General features: G+C 46.5%; 1 protein-coding gene across 3 annotated transcripts in view; it reads left to right on the forward strand.

Moving 5' to 3' along the window:
* The first annotated feature begins 11,246 nt into the window (after positions 1–11,246).
* LIMA1 (LIM domain and actin binding 1) overlaps positions 11,247–16,565 on the forward strand; it is a 62,807-nt gene continuing 57,488 nt past the window's right edge. For all 3 annotated transcript variants that reach the window (XM_058673095.1, XM_004598970.4, XM_004598969.4), the window contains exon 1: positions 11,247–11,385. In XM_058673095.1, the coding sequence (XP_058529078.1) occupies positions 11,267–11,385 (119 nt within the window). In that variant the 5' untranslated portion in view covers positions 11,247–11,266. The remainder of the gene's footprint in view (positions 11,386–16,565) is intronic.

Genomic DNA, 16,565 nt, shown 5'->3' on the forward strand with positions numbered 1-16,565 from the left:
CAGTCTTTTTTTTTTTTTTTTAAGATTTATTTGTTTTCATTGGAAAGGCAGATTTACAGAGAGGAGAGACACAGAAAGATCTTCCATTTGCTGGTTCACTCCCCCGTGGCCAGAGCTGTGCTGATCTGAAGACAGGAGCCAGGAGCTTTCTTTTTGGTCTCCCACGTGGGTACAGGTCCTTGGGCTTTTGGGCCATCCTCTGCTGCTTTCCCAGGCCAAAAGCAGAGAGCTGGATGGGAAGTAGAGCAGCTGGGACATGAACCGGCAACCATATGGGATCCCGACACACAAAGGGGAAAGATTAGCCTATGAGCCATTACGCCAGGCCATTTCTCAGCAATCTTAGGACTAGCTGATATCAGAGAAAGAAGTTACAAGTTCCTGGTTCCTACCTCTGCCCTGGTTCCTACCCCCAGCTGTTGCCTGCATTTGGGAAGTGGAGGGAAGATCTTTCAATTAAGCTGCAAATAAATAATAAAATAGATAACATACATGTACTATTGTGGAAATAATTGTAACTTAGATCCTGCGGAGGAGGGGAGAACCTGTATTTGGACATTTTTCCATGTTGTTTTGACTTAAAATTCCTCTTTGTACCTTGAAGTTCTCTGTTTTTTTTTCTTTTAACTAGTTGCCCCTTTTTACTTGTTGATATTCAACTAAAGACATTCTAAAACTCTGCAATCTCATTCTAAAAGATAACATTTTTCTCTTAGTAAGCTTGGACTCTGTTCTAGTTTTCTGTCTGTATTCAGGCAGCTATATACTGCTTGCTCAAGTAATCTCTTGGGACAGAGAGGGGTAGGAGGGAGGAGGGGTGGAGCTGAGATTGCATTTGTAAGAACAGGATTTTATGAGTGGCTTGTGGGAGGGCTATTGTGGTGGCAAGTCCATTTGCTTTTGTGCCAGCCAGGCAGAGAGATTTCCCTGGCTAGGTAAGTCTGTAAGTAAATTTGTTAGAATAAGTTTCGTGGTGTGGCCAAGGGCCTCACCCTGAGCAATAGCTTAAGGAAGCAGATACCAAGCTGCCAGTGAGTCACTGCCCAACCCTTCGGCTGTTCAAGGACCTTTGTTCTAGAATTCTTTATCTTCGGGCCACATCTCACCCAGGACTCCTGCCCCACTCACGCGGCCTGGTTTGAAAAAAGACATTGACCAGGGATTGAAACTGTGGCTGGAATATACATCAACTGGTAGCTGGGAAACGTGGCTCAGGCCCCTCAATGTAAAAAAAAAAAAAAAAAAAAAAAAAGGAGGGAGATTAGGTTGCTGGATTTCAAAACATCTCTCAAAGTGAAAACTATAGCAGGTATCTACAACTGCTATCTTTCTCCTCAGAAGTCTCTTGCTCTCAATTAAGATTTGTTCCTTTAAAAGGCACGGTGGTTGGCCTGGCACAATGGCTCGGTGGCTAAAATCCTCACCTTGCCAAGCACCAGGATCCCATATGGGTGCCGGTTCTATTCCCAGCACCTGTATTTCCCATCTAGCTCTCTGCTTATAGCCTGGGAAAGCAGTTGAGGATGGTCCTAAACCTTGGGATCCTGCACCCATGTAGGATATCTGGAAGAGGCTCCGGGCTCCTGGCTTCGGACCAGCTCAGCCGCGGCCGTTGAGGCCACTTGGGGAGTGCATCAGCAGACAGAAGATCTTCTTCTCTGTCTCCTCCTCTCTGTATATCTGACTTTCCAATAAAAATAAAATAAATCTTTAAAAAAAAAAAGGCAGAGTGGTAGATAGGGCTGGCACTATGGTGGATCAGGTAAAGCTGACACCGGTTCAGGTCTTGGCTGCTCCACTTCCAATCCAGCATCCTGCTAATGTACCTGGGAAAGCAGAAGAGGCTCATCCTAGTTCCTGAGCCCCTGCACCCACGTGGGAGAACCAGAGGAAGAATGACCCAGACCCTCTCTCTCTCTCTCTGTAATGCTACCTTTCAAGTAAATTTTTTTAAAAAATTAAGGAAACAACAAAACAGAATGGTTAAACAGAGAAAGAGAGACCTTCCATCTGCTGACTCACTCTCCAGAAACCTTCATGAGCCAAGGCTGGGCCAAGCAGAAGCCAGAAGACTGAAACTGTTTGATCTCCTACTTGGGTGGCAGGGAACCCAAGTCATCTTTTTGCTGCTTTCCCAGGCACATGAGTAGATGGATCAAAAGCAGAGCAGCCAGAACTCCGAACTGGCACTGAGGTCCAGGCTGTCAGTGTCACGGAGAGCCAGGTAACCCGCTGCATTTCAAGGCAGACTCCAACAGTTCTCTTTCCTATATATCTCATAAGCTAAAATCCCCTTTCTGTTTAATCAACTTTTTAAATTCTTTTTTTTAAATATTTATTTGAATTAGAAAGACAGATATATAGAGAGAAGGAGACACAGAGTGAAAGATCTTTGTCCACTGGTTCACTCACCAAGTGGCCACAATGGCCAGAGCTGAGCTAATCTGAAGCCAGGAACCAGGAGCCTCTTCTGGGTCTCTCACATCGGTGCAGGGTCCCAAGGCTTTGGGTGGGCCTCTACTGCTCTCCGAGGTCCCAAGCAGGGAGCTGGATGGGAAGTGGAGCAGCCGGGATTAGAACCGGCGCCCATATGGGATCCCAGCACGTGCAAGACTTTAGGCCACTGCGCTAGACTCAGCTTTTCTAATTCTTACGCTCAACTGCCTACCATTTCGACAGTCTTTCCTTCACAGTTGATCTGGGAGTCAGATGCATGTGACTTAATAGAATAGGTTTGGAATCTGACAGTCTGAAAATAAGATCCTTATGTGAGGGAGATGGAATAGCTACAGATACCACAGCTTGGAAGCAGACCTCTGAAAACTGAGATGCTCATTTATAGTGGAGAATGTTTCCAGTCAGTCCATAATGATTCAAAAATTTCCCTGAGGGCAAGAATGTTGATCTCACCATTCTGGGAAGATAGAGTCATCCGTGGCTATCCACAGGGGGATTAGATTCAGGATTCCTCACAGATACCAAAGTCCAAGGATGTTCAAGCCCTTGTGTAACCTATGTAACATCCTCCACCATACTTTAAATCATTTCTATACTATTTATAGTACCTAGTACAAGGCAGATGCTGCATAAATAATTATATTATGCTGTATCATTTGGGGAATGATGTATGTCTGTGCATGTTTCATACCAATGGAAGATTTTTTAAGATTCATTTAGTTTTATTGGAAAGGCAGATTTACAGAAAGAAGGAGAGACAGAGAGAAAGATCTTCCATCCATTGGTTCATTCCCCAAATGGCCACCTTGGCCCAGAAGCGGAGCTGGTCTAAACCGAGGAGCTTCTTCCGGGTCTTCAACGTGGGTACAGGGTCCTGAGGCGTTGCTGCTTTCCCAGACCACAAGCAGGGCGCTGGATGGGAAGTGGAGCAGGAGGGACACGAACAGGCGCCCATATGCAATGCCGGTGCTTGCAGGAGGAGGATTAGCCAGTTGAGCCATTATACTGGCCCCTTCCAAACATTTTGGATCCATGGTCGATTAACTGAAGAACCTGCAGATAAGGAGGTGGATTAGACTTCCATTCCTCTTGTAAGAACCATTTGTTTGCTGTGTCAGAGATTTCTTCATTTCATTTTAAAGGCAGAGTAATACAGAATAACAGCTTCACTCTCAAAATGGTCTAATAGCCAAGGGCAGACCAGGCTGGATTCAGGAGTCAGAAATGCCAGCTGCAATTTTAGCATTGCAAGCAATAGCTTAACCCATTGCTCCACAGCCCCACAGCCGCACAGTCCTATAGTCCCACAGCCCTAGCCTCTAATTTGTAGGGTTTTATAGCTAGGTCATTTGGGGATTTTTCTACTCAGTTTTCCACCTTAGCCAAAGTGGAGGTTTGAGTCATTATTCATTACTTCTAGTGGAAACAAAGTGGACTTTGGAATCAAACAGTACAGCTTTGAATCTCAGCTCAGCTACTTTATAGCTAAATGATATTTGCAAAGTTAGTAGATCTGAATCTTGGTTTTTCTATGATACAATAAAACTGATCTTATAGAATGGCTATGAGGATTGATATGCATGCTTTATGTAAAGGAGGTATTTCCAAGAGTCTGATTTCCATCTTCAGCTATGAATCAGTGGCTTCCTACAGGATGTCATTTGGGGTTTTACCCGATATGCATAACTGAACATACATGACCAAGAGAATTCTTCTTCCTTACTCTGTGTTGGTGGCATCTGCAGTTTTTAATTATTCAGGTTTGAAACTCTCAGTTCTCTCTTCCTGCCTCTGTATTCCACCTCCCGTGATTTAAACCTCATCTTTTACTTACACAGCTTTAGAATTTTCTGAACCAGCAGCTTAGTCGCCAGTCTTTTCCCCTCTTAGCAAATTGCCTCTTTTTTTTTGGAAATATTTTTATTGGAAAGGCAGATTTACAGAGAGAAGGAGAGAGAGAAAGCTCTTCCATCCTCTGGTTCACTCCCCAAATGGCCACAATGGCCGGAGCTGAGCCAATCCAAAGCCAATAGCCAGAAGCTTCTGGGTCTCCCACGCAGGTGCAGGGTCCCAAGGCTTTGGGCCGTCCTCCACTGCTTTCCCAGGCCACAAGCAGGGAGCTGGATGGGAAGTGGAACTGCCGGGATAGAAACCAATGCCCATATGGGATCCTCATGCATGCAAGGCAAGGATTTACTCACTGAGCCATTGCGCTGGACCCAATCCTTTTCTTTTCTTTTCTTTTTTTAAAGGTTTATTCTTATTCTATTTGAGAGAGTGACAGAAAAGGAAAGGCAGAGAAAGAAATCTTTCACTTATTGGTTCACTTTCCAAAGTGCTATAATTACTGGGGCTGGTCAAGCTGAAAGCATTAACCAGCAACTCCATCCATACAGGTCTCCCACGTGGGCACAGGGGCCCCACTGCTTGGCCTCTCTTCCACTGCTTTCCCAGGTTCATTAGCAAGGAACAAAGTCCTAAGCACACGAGTGCTATTCAAACCAGCACTCGAATATAGAATATCAACATTGCAGGCAGCCTCTTAACGAGCTGCCCCATAAGGGAGAGTACTGTTTAGAACATGGTGTTGTTGTGTTACATACCTTTTTTCTAAAGACTTACTTGTTGGAAAGGCAGAGTTAGAGGGAAAGGCAGAGAGAGGAAGAGAAAAGAGATCTTCCATCTGCTGTTTCAGTCCCTAAATGGTTAGTTTCCAGGGCTGGGCCAAGTCTAAGCCAAGATCCAGAAACCAATCCAGGTCTCCCACGTGGATGGCAGGAACCCAACCCAATGAACTTGAGCCATTCCCACTGCTTCCTAGGGTTTTCATTAGCAGGAAACTAGAATTGGAAACAGACCCGGGATTCAAATCCAGGCATTCTGATATGGGGCACAAGCATTTCAATGTATGACCTAACCATTCGGCCTAATACCCACTCCTCTTGCTTTTACAGAGAGAAGGAGAGGCAGAGAGAGAGAGAGATCTCCCATCTGCTGCTACACTGGCCAGCTGGCCACGATGGCTGGAATAGAGCCAATCCAAAACCAGGAGCCAGGAGCTTGTTCTGGGTCTCTCACATGGGTGCAGGGTCCCAAGGCTTTGGGCCATCCCTGACTGCTTTCCCAGGCCACAGGCAGGGAGCTGGATGGGAAGTGGGGCTGCTGGGCCATGACTGGCAACCATTTGGTATGCCAGCACTGCAGGCTGGAGATTAGCTTCCTGAGCCACCGTGCCAGCCCCTATGGTTGCTTTTACAAAAACTTTTTGTGTTTCTCCATAGAGGCTGAATCACCCACTGCAGAGCTCTTATCTTATAGATATAGATATTGAGACTCAGGGAAGTTATTATTTTTATTTGTAGTAAAGGTCGGGCCTGTACTAAGGGATAGCACCTTGAGACTGAACCTCACCCCTGCATACCCATGGGCTGGGTTAGAATATCGCCCAAGGTTTCCAAGGCTCTTCCCAGTGTTGTCTCAGTCTGTCTTTTCCTATCTTATCTTCAGCTTCCCTAACAGATAAAGACTCACTCCTCCAAGTTGCATAGGTCATTCCTTCCATCTGAGATGTGCCTTCCTTCTCCTGTCCTTAACTCTGTTGAAATGTTGTCAGTTCTTAAGTCACAAGTCGATTCCACGTTGTTTTTTCCCTTTCTTTCTCACGAAGCCAGAAAAACAGGTCTTGTACTCCTAGACCATGCATTGCCTCTGTAAGCAGTATGGCTTGGATTGGATTGATCTCTGTACCTGTTAGCAAGCCCCGTAGATGGTGAGCACTGTTTGGGCATGGTGCCCTCCCTCTCCCTGCCTCTAGAAAGGAGTCCTTTGGGATGCGGTGAGTTCCCCTGTTGCTGTGATGCAGCATTCTGTACAGGCTGTTTCAGTCTCAGCTCCACCTCTGGTCTATCCCTTAGTTAATTCTGACTTCTTGGGCCTCTGCACTCACGTGAGTGACCTGGAAGAAGAATTACAGATAAGGAGAGAGAGAGAAAAAAATTCCACCCACTGGTTCACTCCCCAAATCTTTTTTTTTTTTTTCAATTTTTTATTATATTTTTGACAATCTTTACATAGTTAATTAGGGTGAAACGGTTCAAGGGCTACAGGAAAGTGGGTAAGACTATTATTTCCCTATTGTTTCCTTCATGTATCTGAGGTAAAGGGGGATATTGAGGGAGAAGCCCCACCCAGTCTCCCACTCACCCCAGGTCCCTGATGTGGGGCATGCTCTGAGGTTCTAGTGGTTTTGATAGTTCACCAGTTATGAATCCCTGCCAGTCTCGCCACTCCAAGCATGATGAGGTCATTGAAGAATCTACTGATTGACATAGTCCATTTGCCCAGTCTCCGTTTGCCCAGTTTTTCACTGCCCACATATAGCTGAGGTGGTTGATTGACGTGTTCTGTCTTCTGTCTTTTCATGGTTAAGGCTCTGAGTCCGGCAGTTCGAATGGGGGGATCCCCAAAGATACGTTGTCTGAGGTGATCCCAGACCAGATTCTTGTGTGTACTTGCAAGTACAGGGCCCGGCACAGTCCATTGCCCCAATCAGCTGGTGGTTGCAATTGCTGGATTGATTGTTTTCAGTCCCAACTTTCACTGGAACCAATGGGTGTTGTAATCCAGCCTGGTTCTGCCCAGCACACACTCAGCCCTCACATAAACCAGTGGGAGCTGCAGCCTAGTCAGAGCGACCCACAATAACCCCCACCAGGCCTGCCCCCTACCCTGGTTTGCTAGTATGGGTAGCAGATTAGTCTGTCCCACATCCCATTCAGCTCTCGTACATGTCAATGGGTATTAAAGCTTAGTTCCATCTAACCAGCTCAACTATCCAGCCCTCACGGATGTTGTTGGGTGCCTCTCTGTCTAGCCACCCCAGCCCCTGTCCTAGTTTTTGTGCCCTCCCGTGGGTCACTCCCCAAATCTTAACCCACTATTCCCCAAAGCCAACTCCTAAATTAAAAAGCTTTTTAGGGCCCAGCACAGTGGCCTAGTAGCTAAAGTCCTTGCCTTGAACATGCCGAGATCCTATATGGGCACCAGTTCTAGTCCCAGCAGCTCCACTTCCCATCCAGCTCCCTGCTTGTGGCCTGGGAAAGCAGATGAGGATGGCCCAAAGCCTTGGGACTCTGCACCCGTGTGGGAGACCCAGAAGAACTCCTGGCTCCTAACTTCAAATTGGCGCAGCACTGGCCATTGTGGTCACTTAGGGAGCGAATCATCGGATGGAAGATCTTCCTCTCTGTATATCTGCCTTTCCAATAAAAATAATAAATAAATCTTTTAAAAAATAATAAGCACCTCAGAAAAAAAGAAAATATGAGTTATCAATGAGGGAGAAGAGTTGCTTCTACATTTAAAGGATAAAATAAGAATGGGCCCGGCTAAAATCCTTGCCTTGAACGTGCCGGGATCCCATATGGGCACAGGTTCTAATCCCGGCAGCTCCACTTCCCATCCAGCTCCCTGCTTGTGGCCTGGAAAAGCAGTCGAGGACAGCCCAAGGCTTTGGGATCCTGCACCCGCGTGGGAGACCCGGAAGAGGTTCCTGGTTCCCGGCTTCGGATCGGCACAGCACCGGCCATTGCGGCTCACTTGGGGAGTGAATCATTGGACGGAAGTTCTTCCTCTCTGTCTCTCCTCCTCTCTGTATATCTGACTTTGTAATAAAAATAAATAAATCTTTAAAAAAGAAAAAGAAGTTAAAAGAACATGTAGAAGTAAGTCTATAGAGTCCAGGGAAAAGCAATATATTTTTTAAAGATTTTTTTTTTTTTATCACAAAGTCAGATATACAGAGAGGAAGAGAGACAGAGAGGAAAATTTCCGATGATTCACTCCCCAAGTGAGCTGCAATGGCTGATCCAAAGCCAGGAGCCAGGAACTTCCTCCAGGTCTCCCACGCGGGTGCAGAGTGCCAAGGCTTTGGGCCGTCCTCATCTGCTTTCCCAGGCCACAAGCAGGGAGCTGAATGGGAAGTGGGGCTGCTGGGATTAGAACCGGCGCCTGTGTGGGATCTCGGTGCGTTCAAGGCAAGGACTTTAGCTACTAGGCCACCATGCTGGGCCCGGTAATATTTTTTCAAAAAAATGTTGTTGCTTCCTTATTCTGTATCTGGGGCTTTTGTCTTATTTATTGCTCGTAAGAACACCTGAAAAATCCAAGTTTTAGGGAAAGGAACCCAAATACATGTGAGGCCAACACTGCTACTTCTAACATCTTATATCTGTGTAACTCCACATATCTGTTTCTGACACAAGAATTCCTGACCATTGGCATACTTGTTGTATGCTGCCTTCCAACCCACGGCTTAAGACAGATTAACTCCAAAATGACAAGACTAGGCATATATTATAGATGCCAAGAGCTTTGGCAGAAAAATAGATTTATCTTTTAATTATGTCTTCCTAGAAATATTTTAGAATTTTTTTTTATTCGAAGGGATATATGCTGAAAGAAAAGACTTCCATCCATTGGTTTGTGCCCAGATGTCTGCCATGCTTAGGGTTGGAATGAGGCTGAGGCTGGGAGCGTGGTAATAGTACCTGATAAACCACGTATACTGCCTGATCAGCTATACTCGGCGTCTGTCAACGACAGCTTCAAACAGTGCTTTCTGGAAATATTTCAAACAGTGCAAGGAAAATAGCAGGCATTTGGCCTAGAGTTTTAGCTAGGATTCCCTCATTGCCTATCAGACTGCACATTCGCGTTGCAAGGCGTGCAATTTCACTCCAGCTTCCAGCTAATGCTCCTGAAAGGAGAGCAGATCATGACCCAAGTACTGGACCCTACTGCCCTTGTGGGAGACTCAGAAGGAGTACTGAGCCTTCCACCTGGGCCAGCCCTGGCTACCATGGGCATTTGGGGAATGAACCAGAAAATGGAATGTCTTTTTCGCTCTCCTGCTGTATCACTCTGCTTCCCAGATAAATAAATGTTTAAACACACACACACACAAACACACACACAATCCAGGTTAATGGATAGGGACGACATGATGTAAAAGTTTAGTTTTGACTATTCTTTAACGAGATTTTAGAAAGTAGTATAAGCATATTTTATTTCATGAATTAAGTAAATTATTCCCCAGTTGTTTGCAGACTTAAAAATAATAAGAACTGGGCCTGGTGGCTAAAGTCCTTACCTTGTACACGCACCGGGATCCCGTACGGGTGCCAGTTAATGTCCCAGCTGCCCTGCTTCCCGACCAGCTTCCTGCTTGTGTCCTGGGAAGGCAGTCAAAGACCACCCAAGGCCTGGGGACCCTACACCCTCATGGGAGACATGGAGGAGGCTGCTGGCTCCTGGCTTCAGATCAGCTCAGCTCAACTCCCGATGTTGCAGCCACCTGGGGGGTAGGCCAGCAGACAGCGGATCTTTATGTCTGTCCCTCCTCGCTGTAGATCTGACTTTCCAATAAAAAAAATAAATAAATCTTTAAAAAGAATTATAAAAGAGTCAGTGCTAATATACTTAAAATGCTTTTTAAAAATAAAAATATAGGGCCCGACAAAATAGTGTAGTGGTTAAGGTCCTCGCCTTGCACGCGCTGGGATCCCATATGGTCACCAGTTCTAGTCCGGTGGCCCTGCTTCCCATGCAGCTCCCTGCTTGTGGCCTGGGAAAGCAGTTGAGGATGGCCCAAATCCTTGGGATCCTGCACCCGCGTGGGAGACCCGGAAGAAGCTCTGGGCTCCTGGCTTCGGATTGGCTCAGCCCCAGCCATTGTGGTCAGTTGGGGAGTGAATCATCGGACGGAAGATCTTCCTCTTCTGTCTCTCCTCCTCTGTATATCCGCCTTTCCAATAAAAATAAATACATCTTTAAAAAATCAAAATAAAACAAGATATGTTTATTTTTATTAAAAAGGCAGATCAGATTTATGGACAGAATGGGAGAGAGAAAGATCTTCCACGCACTGGATAACTCCCCACAGGGGCACAACAGCCAGAGCTGGATCAATCCATCACCAGGAGCCAGGAGCTTCTTCCGGTCTTCCATATGGGTGCAGGGTCCCAAGGCTTTGTCCATTCTCTTTCATAGGCCATAGGCAAGGAACTAGATGGGAAGTGGAGCAGCCAGGACACCAACTGGCACCTGCCTATATTGTATCCCAGCACTCGCAAGGTGAAGATTTAGACAATAAGCCATCGCATTGGGTCCTTAAAATGCTTCTGATGCTCTTACAGTGCGCCTAGTTCTTTAGCTGCATTATCGCTTTAAGTCTACACTAAAGCCCTTTAAAGATGATATTATTCTCATTTTTCAGCTAAATTGTGTCATTTGTTCTAAGTAGCGAAGTTGTGATTTCACTGACATCCGTCCCTCCTTGAAGTCCTTGTTCTGTTACACTAGGCTGTGTCCTCGCCTCTCTTCCCGACACCAAGTGGCAGGTGCTACAGAGCTTGTGAGCAGAGCGCAGCCAGAGGAACCCCGGATGCACGTAGAACTTCATTTGGATCTGGCTGTTGTACCTCCCCTGGGCCATAATTCAGAGGAGGGGAACATTTCACTCCAAATGTGTCTTTGGAAGAGACTTAAGTTCAGGAAAAGGCCAGTCAGTATTTACACAGTAGAGTCACTCATACAGAGAAGGAACTGGAAGAGACCTTAGAGATCGTCTCATCTAACCCCCTTTTGCAAAGTTGGACCCAGATTACACAGTTTGGGGGAAAAACAGTGGACAAGTCTTATCTAGAGCTCTCTGCTCTGCCTGCCCATCCCCGGGTGCTGGAGAATCCTCCCCTGTGTCTAACGTTCTGATTTTCTGTCTTGTGTAGGTCTTTCGGTATCTGTAACCAAGATGGAATCAACTCCATTTAACAGGCGGCAGTGGACTTCCCTGTCACTGAGGGTGACAGCAAAAGAACTTTCACTCGTCAACAAGAACAAGTCGTCAGCCATTGTAGAAATATTCTCCAAGTAAGTGCTGAGCCTGGTCTGGAGGACCATCTGTCTTGGTTGCGCGTGGCCATCTGTCAGGAACAGTGGTGAAGGCGGTGCAGGTGCAGGGGGCGTGGTGAGCACCTCCTGGCTCTGGCACCCTAGAAGAGAAAGGGGGAGAGGAGGGTGGCAACTTGCATTTTTGTTTCATTGGGGAAAGAGTTACAAACACGAAAGACAATGACAACAAACATAGTTTCAAAGCAGAATGCCAGCAAGGACAACAGAAATCAGAGTGAGAACGGACTGAGTTAAAAGAGAGACCTTTGGAGGCCCAACAGGATAGCGTAGTGGCTAAAGTCCTTGCTTTGAACACACCGAGATACCATATGGGCGCCAGCTGTGGTCACTTGGGGAGTGAATCATCAGCCGGAAGATCTTCCTCTCTGTCTCTCCTCCTCTCTGTAGATCTGCCTTTCCAAAAAAAGTAAATAAATCTTTAAAGAGAGAGCGAGAGCTTTATGGGCAGGAGCTGAGCAAAAAGGCTTTCTGAAGTTTAAGGCAAATTTTTAATTTGGTGGAAGGGGGTGTTAGGTTATGCTTGACATCTGCACTGCTCAATGTGAGAACCACTATATCCATGACTATTTAGACTTAAATTGGTTGAAAACTAAAACATCATTTACAATTCAGCCTATCAGCTACGTCTGTCACATTTCCAGTGCCTGGGAACCTGTGGCTACTGTCTTGAACAGTACAGAGACATTTTGTCATTGCACAAGCTTTTGCTAAACAATGCAATCTGTGTTTGCCCGGCTGTCTGCCTAGTAAATAAAGGTTTATTGACACACAGCTGTGCACATTTGTGTATTGTCTGTGGCTGGTTTCCTGCTATAACAGTGGAGTTATAGTTGCAGCTGAAACCATGTCACCCTCAAAAGTCTGACATAATGACTGGCTCTTTAAGAAAAGTGTACTGACCCCTGCCCTGAATCATGACTTCTTTGTCTCAAGGCGCCAGTCCTGTGTGTTATATACTGCTAGTGTGTAGCTGTAAGCCAGTGACTGTGGAAACACTAGCAAATGTTCAGGGACTGGTGTATGTAAATAATGTGCCAGAACTGGCAAATACATTGACCACCCAGAGGTGCCATGCTACAGGAAGAAGCTTGAACACACAGTAGGCTTACCTCGTGAGAAGTGTTTCCAAGTAATAGGATGCTGCTACACATTTTGTAGAAGAGAGTAAAGAGTTAAAGAAAGTGATTCTGGAAGCTGTATCAAGGACACAGTAAAATGCCAATAGAAAAATCCTGCTATCTACAATGTCACCTTTTTCTTCAAGAACAAATGTATCAAACACCTGCTCTGTGTAAAATGCTGCCCTTCCAAATCCTTGACCTTGGTTCCTACTTGATGCAGTAGGGGCCAAAGTAAGACTCAATAGCTCCTTTACCTTCCTCAATACATTGCAAAGACTGTTAAAGCCAGAAATCAAAAAGAATCCATAAAGATATTTCAGAGGGAAAAAAAGAAGCAGAAAGCTAGGAAGCTACTTAAACTTAACCCTGACCTAGGTCTCTAGACTTTCCCGATCTTAAGAATCACCTGGTGTTTTGATTCCCCATGACTGTGTTAAAAACAGCAAGTTCTCCGCAACATCTATCTTCTAGCTTGAGAATCTCCGATTTGTGGGCAGGGCTTGTCCGTGCCATACTCAGCGTCAGCCATGGTGCGTCTAGGTGGGGGCCACTGCCCTCTATGGGCTGCCTCCTCACCAACGGGCGGGTGGTGCTGGCTGCCATCTGAGATCTCCGCGGGGGCGGTGGCCATCACCTCCACACATGGCCGGTCCATGTGGCTGCTTGGCTCGCTGACCGGATATCTGGGGCGAGAGTCCAGAGACAGAGGGAGGGAAGGGACAAGGAAGGGAGTTGGAATCCGGGTTGCCTTTTGTGACCTAGCCGCAAAGCCATTCACTCTCAGTCCTGTCACTCTGTCTTCACTAGAGGGGATTCACTAAGGCTGGCTTCTTTTCACAAGGGGATTCAACTCTACCTTCTGATGGGTGGATTTTTTCAGAAATGTTTTAAAATCATCGTTGGTGACTTCCCAGGGCACTCCTCTGAAGATACTGAGTTATCTGGGAAGGGCCTAGGAGCTTGTGTTTTAAACAAAACTAAGATATATATATTATTCTTCAGGGAAGTTTGGGGAGTACTGGGAATGGAACAGATGGACTTAGGAAACCTAGGTGGTAAACTTCAACAGGAAGCAGAGTAAGTTTTAAGACAGGAGGTTCTAGCAAAGGATTACGGAAGCTTAACATGAATAAAGGGAATCAGGAATCAAGCCATCTGGCTTGGAAAAATACAAAAGGGGAAAAGGGCCTGGTACGGTTCAGCTAGGACCAGGTGGCCGTGAGAGCTGAGCTAAGGTCTGGGTCTCGTTAGATAACAGTGAACAGAGTTGAAGGAGAGTGACAGGAACAGACTTGCATGTTAGAACAGTGCACGTCAGTGCATCCGAGGTGTATTGGGAAGGTGAGCTATTGCCAGCAAGGAAACAATTTATGAGGCTGTCCCAGGAACCCAAGTGAAGGCTGTTGAGGGTGGGCGCAACATGCCGTGGCAAGGATCCAAAGCAGTGTTGACATGTGATTAATGGGATTTGGCAGCTCCCTGTGCTGCAGAGAAACGTCTATGCATTCTTGCCCTTTTCACCTCTCTTATCCCAACCTTGCTTTAGCTTACATTGGGGTTTGTCTCTGAGTAGTGGCTGCCAGCTCTTTCTGCACTTGCTTCTCGGAAATGTGCTGGGGCCGGGTGCTAGGGTCTCCTACCTCTCCAGTACCATCTCCCATTCGTTGTTTCTCATGCTGGCACCCACACCACACTCCTGCCCTCCCCCGCGCTGCGGAAGAGCATCGGCCTCTGGGACGTCATTCTCCTCTTAGTGTTTCTTGTTGCAGGTGTTGGCATTTCTAAGTGAGGCACAACTTCCTTGTATAGCATAGTCATCATCCTGCCCTCCTCCAAGTGCTAGCAGCATGCCCTAGCATGACGAACAGAGAAAAATAGGAATGCAGGAGAAAACTCAGCAAGATGAGAAGCCGGTGCATTGCCGGATGCCCAGGGCCAGGGGCCCTGCTAGTGAAGAGCCACTGCCCACATGGGTGATTTTTGTAATACTTTCACTCATGACTTCTTTTTTTAAAAAGATAGAATGTATTTACTAATTTATTTCAAAGGTGGAGTGACAGAGAGAGGGAGAAACTGGATCCTCCATCCACCGGTTCTCTCCCCGAATGGCTGCAATAGCAGGAATAGAGCCAGGCCGAAAGCATGCGCACAGGACCCCATGTAGGTCTCCCGTGTGAGTGTCAGAGACCCAAGTACTTGAGCTGACATCCATTGCCTCCCCAGGCACACGTGCAGGAGGCTGCATCAGAAGCACAGGGGAGCCAGGACTGGACCCCAACAGGTGACTCCACCTGCTGGACCACAGTGCCTACCCAAAATTTCTTAATCTTCCCTACTTGTTCAGCCTGCTTTTGGTGGCTGTGTTTCTGCCTCCTGTGTCAACCTGATCCTCCTCCGAAATGGGTCATTTAGCAGGCCTTCTGGAGCCTCCCGAGCTTCCACTCGGTCCCACTAGCCCTGCCCTGGGCACCAGCCCCCCCTTCCTAGCTTCTCCCGTCCCGTGCCAGTGTGCGCAGCCCCTTCTGCAGGGGCTTCTGCAGTGCCTTCTCGCACCCTGCTGCACTCTCCAGCCCAGCTACTTCTCCCAAGGCTTTGGATCTTGCAGTAGCTCTGTTTAGAGGAAGTTAGAAGGGTCTGTTCATGGCAGGGGCCCTTTTCATCTTTCAGAAAGAAAATACAAAGGGACCTTCGATGTCTCTTCCTCATGGCGTCATGGGTTTAACTGTCCCTATAAAGGTTACTAAGGGCAAATGGCAATTATGCCAACTTGCAAATCCTCAATTCATTTCAGCAGAATCAGTGTGCCAGGCATCCTGCTAGACTTTTGAGAGAAATGTATGTTTCTTGTGGGTTTTTTTTTTAAGATTTGTTTATTTTTATGGGAAAAACAGATATACAGAAAGGAGGAGAGGCAAGAAGATCTTCCATCCGCAGATTCACTCCCGAAGTGGCCACAGCAGCCAGAGCTGAGCCAATCCAAAGCCAGGAGCCAGGAACTTCCGGGTCTCCCATGCGGCTGTGGGATCCCAAGGCTTTGGTCCGTCCTCGACTGCTTTCCCAGGCCACAAGCAGGGAGCTGGATGGGAAGTGGAGCTGCCGGGATTAGAACTGGTGCCCATATGGGATCTCAGTTCGTCATGCAAGGCAAGGACTTTAGCCACTAGGCCACTGCACCAGGTCCAACATATGCTCTTTCTAATTCTAATAAACAATGTGAGAGAAAGTACTTTATCCCCTGAGACAGAGAGTAATCTATGTAAGTTAATATTTAGCCTTGTTACTGTTTAGTACAGGTCTTTGATTGATTTTTATCTTATGTTGAACTGGCTCTGGAAGATGCATAGAATTGCATGTGGTAGGCTGCAAAATGGTGAGCCATTTGCTCAAGGGCACAGAAGTGCACAGTTAGTATTATATACTTAAGACAGCAAAAACCCATCAAGGATCTGGAGTTAATCGTACAGTTTTCTTACTAAAGGGAGACAGGTTGTAGTGCTGTTAGCCACAAAGTACAATATTAATTTCTTTTTTTTAAGGATTTGTTTATTTTTACTGCAAAGTCAAATCTATATAGAGAGGAGGAGAGACAGAGAGGAAAATCTTCCGTCCAAAGATTTGCTACCCAAGTGACTGCAACGGCCAGTTCTATGCCGGTCCAAAGCCAGGAGCCCAGAGCTTCTTCCAGGTCTCCCATGCGGGTACAGCATCCCAAGGCTTTGGGCTGTCCTTAACTGCTTTCCCAGGCCACAAGCAGGGAGCTGGATGGGAAGCAGGGCCACGAGGATTAGAACCGGCGCCCATATGGGATCCTGGCACGTTCCAAGGCGAGGACTTTAGCCACTAGGCCACCATGCTGGGCTCAATACTAATTTCTATTTCCAACACCTAGTGATGGTTTTCTGATTTTATATACAAATATATGCAAAAAGTATTTTATATATGCAAAAAAATATTTATTAGAAAGGCATAGTTACAGAGAGGGAGGGACAGACAGAGAAAAATCTTCCAGCTCATTCC

The sequence above is a fragment of the Ochotona princeps genome, chromosome 15 (genome assembly GCF_030435755.1).
Source record: "Ochotona princeps isolate mOchPri1 chromosome 15, mOchPri1.hap1, whole genome shotgun sequence".
NCBI classification, from domain to species: domain Eukaryota; kingdom Metazoa; phylum Chordata; class Mammalia; order Lagomorpha; family Ochotonidae; genus Ochotona; species Ochotona princeps.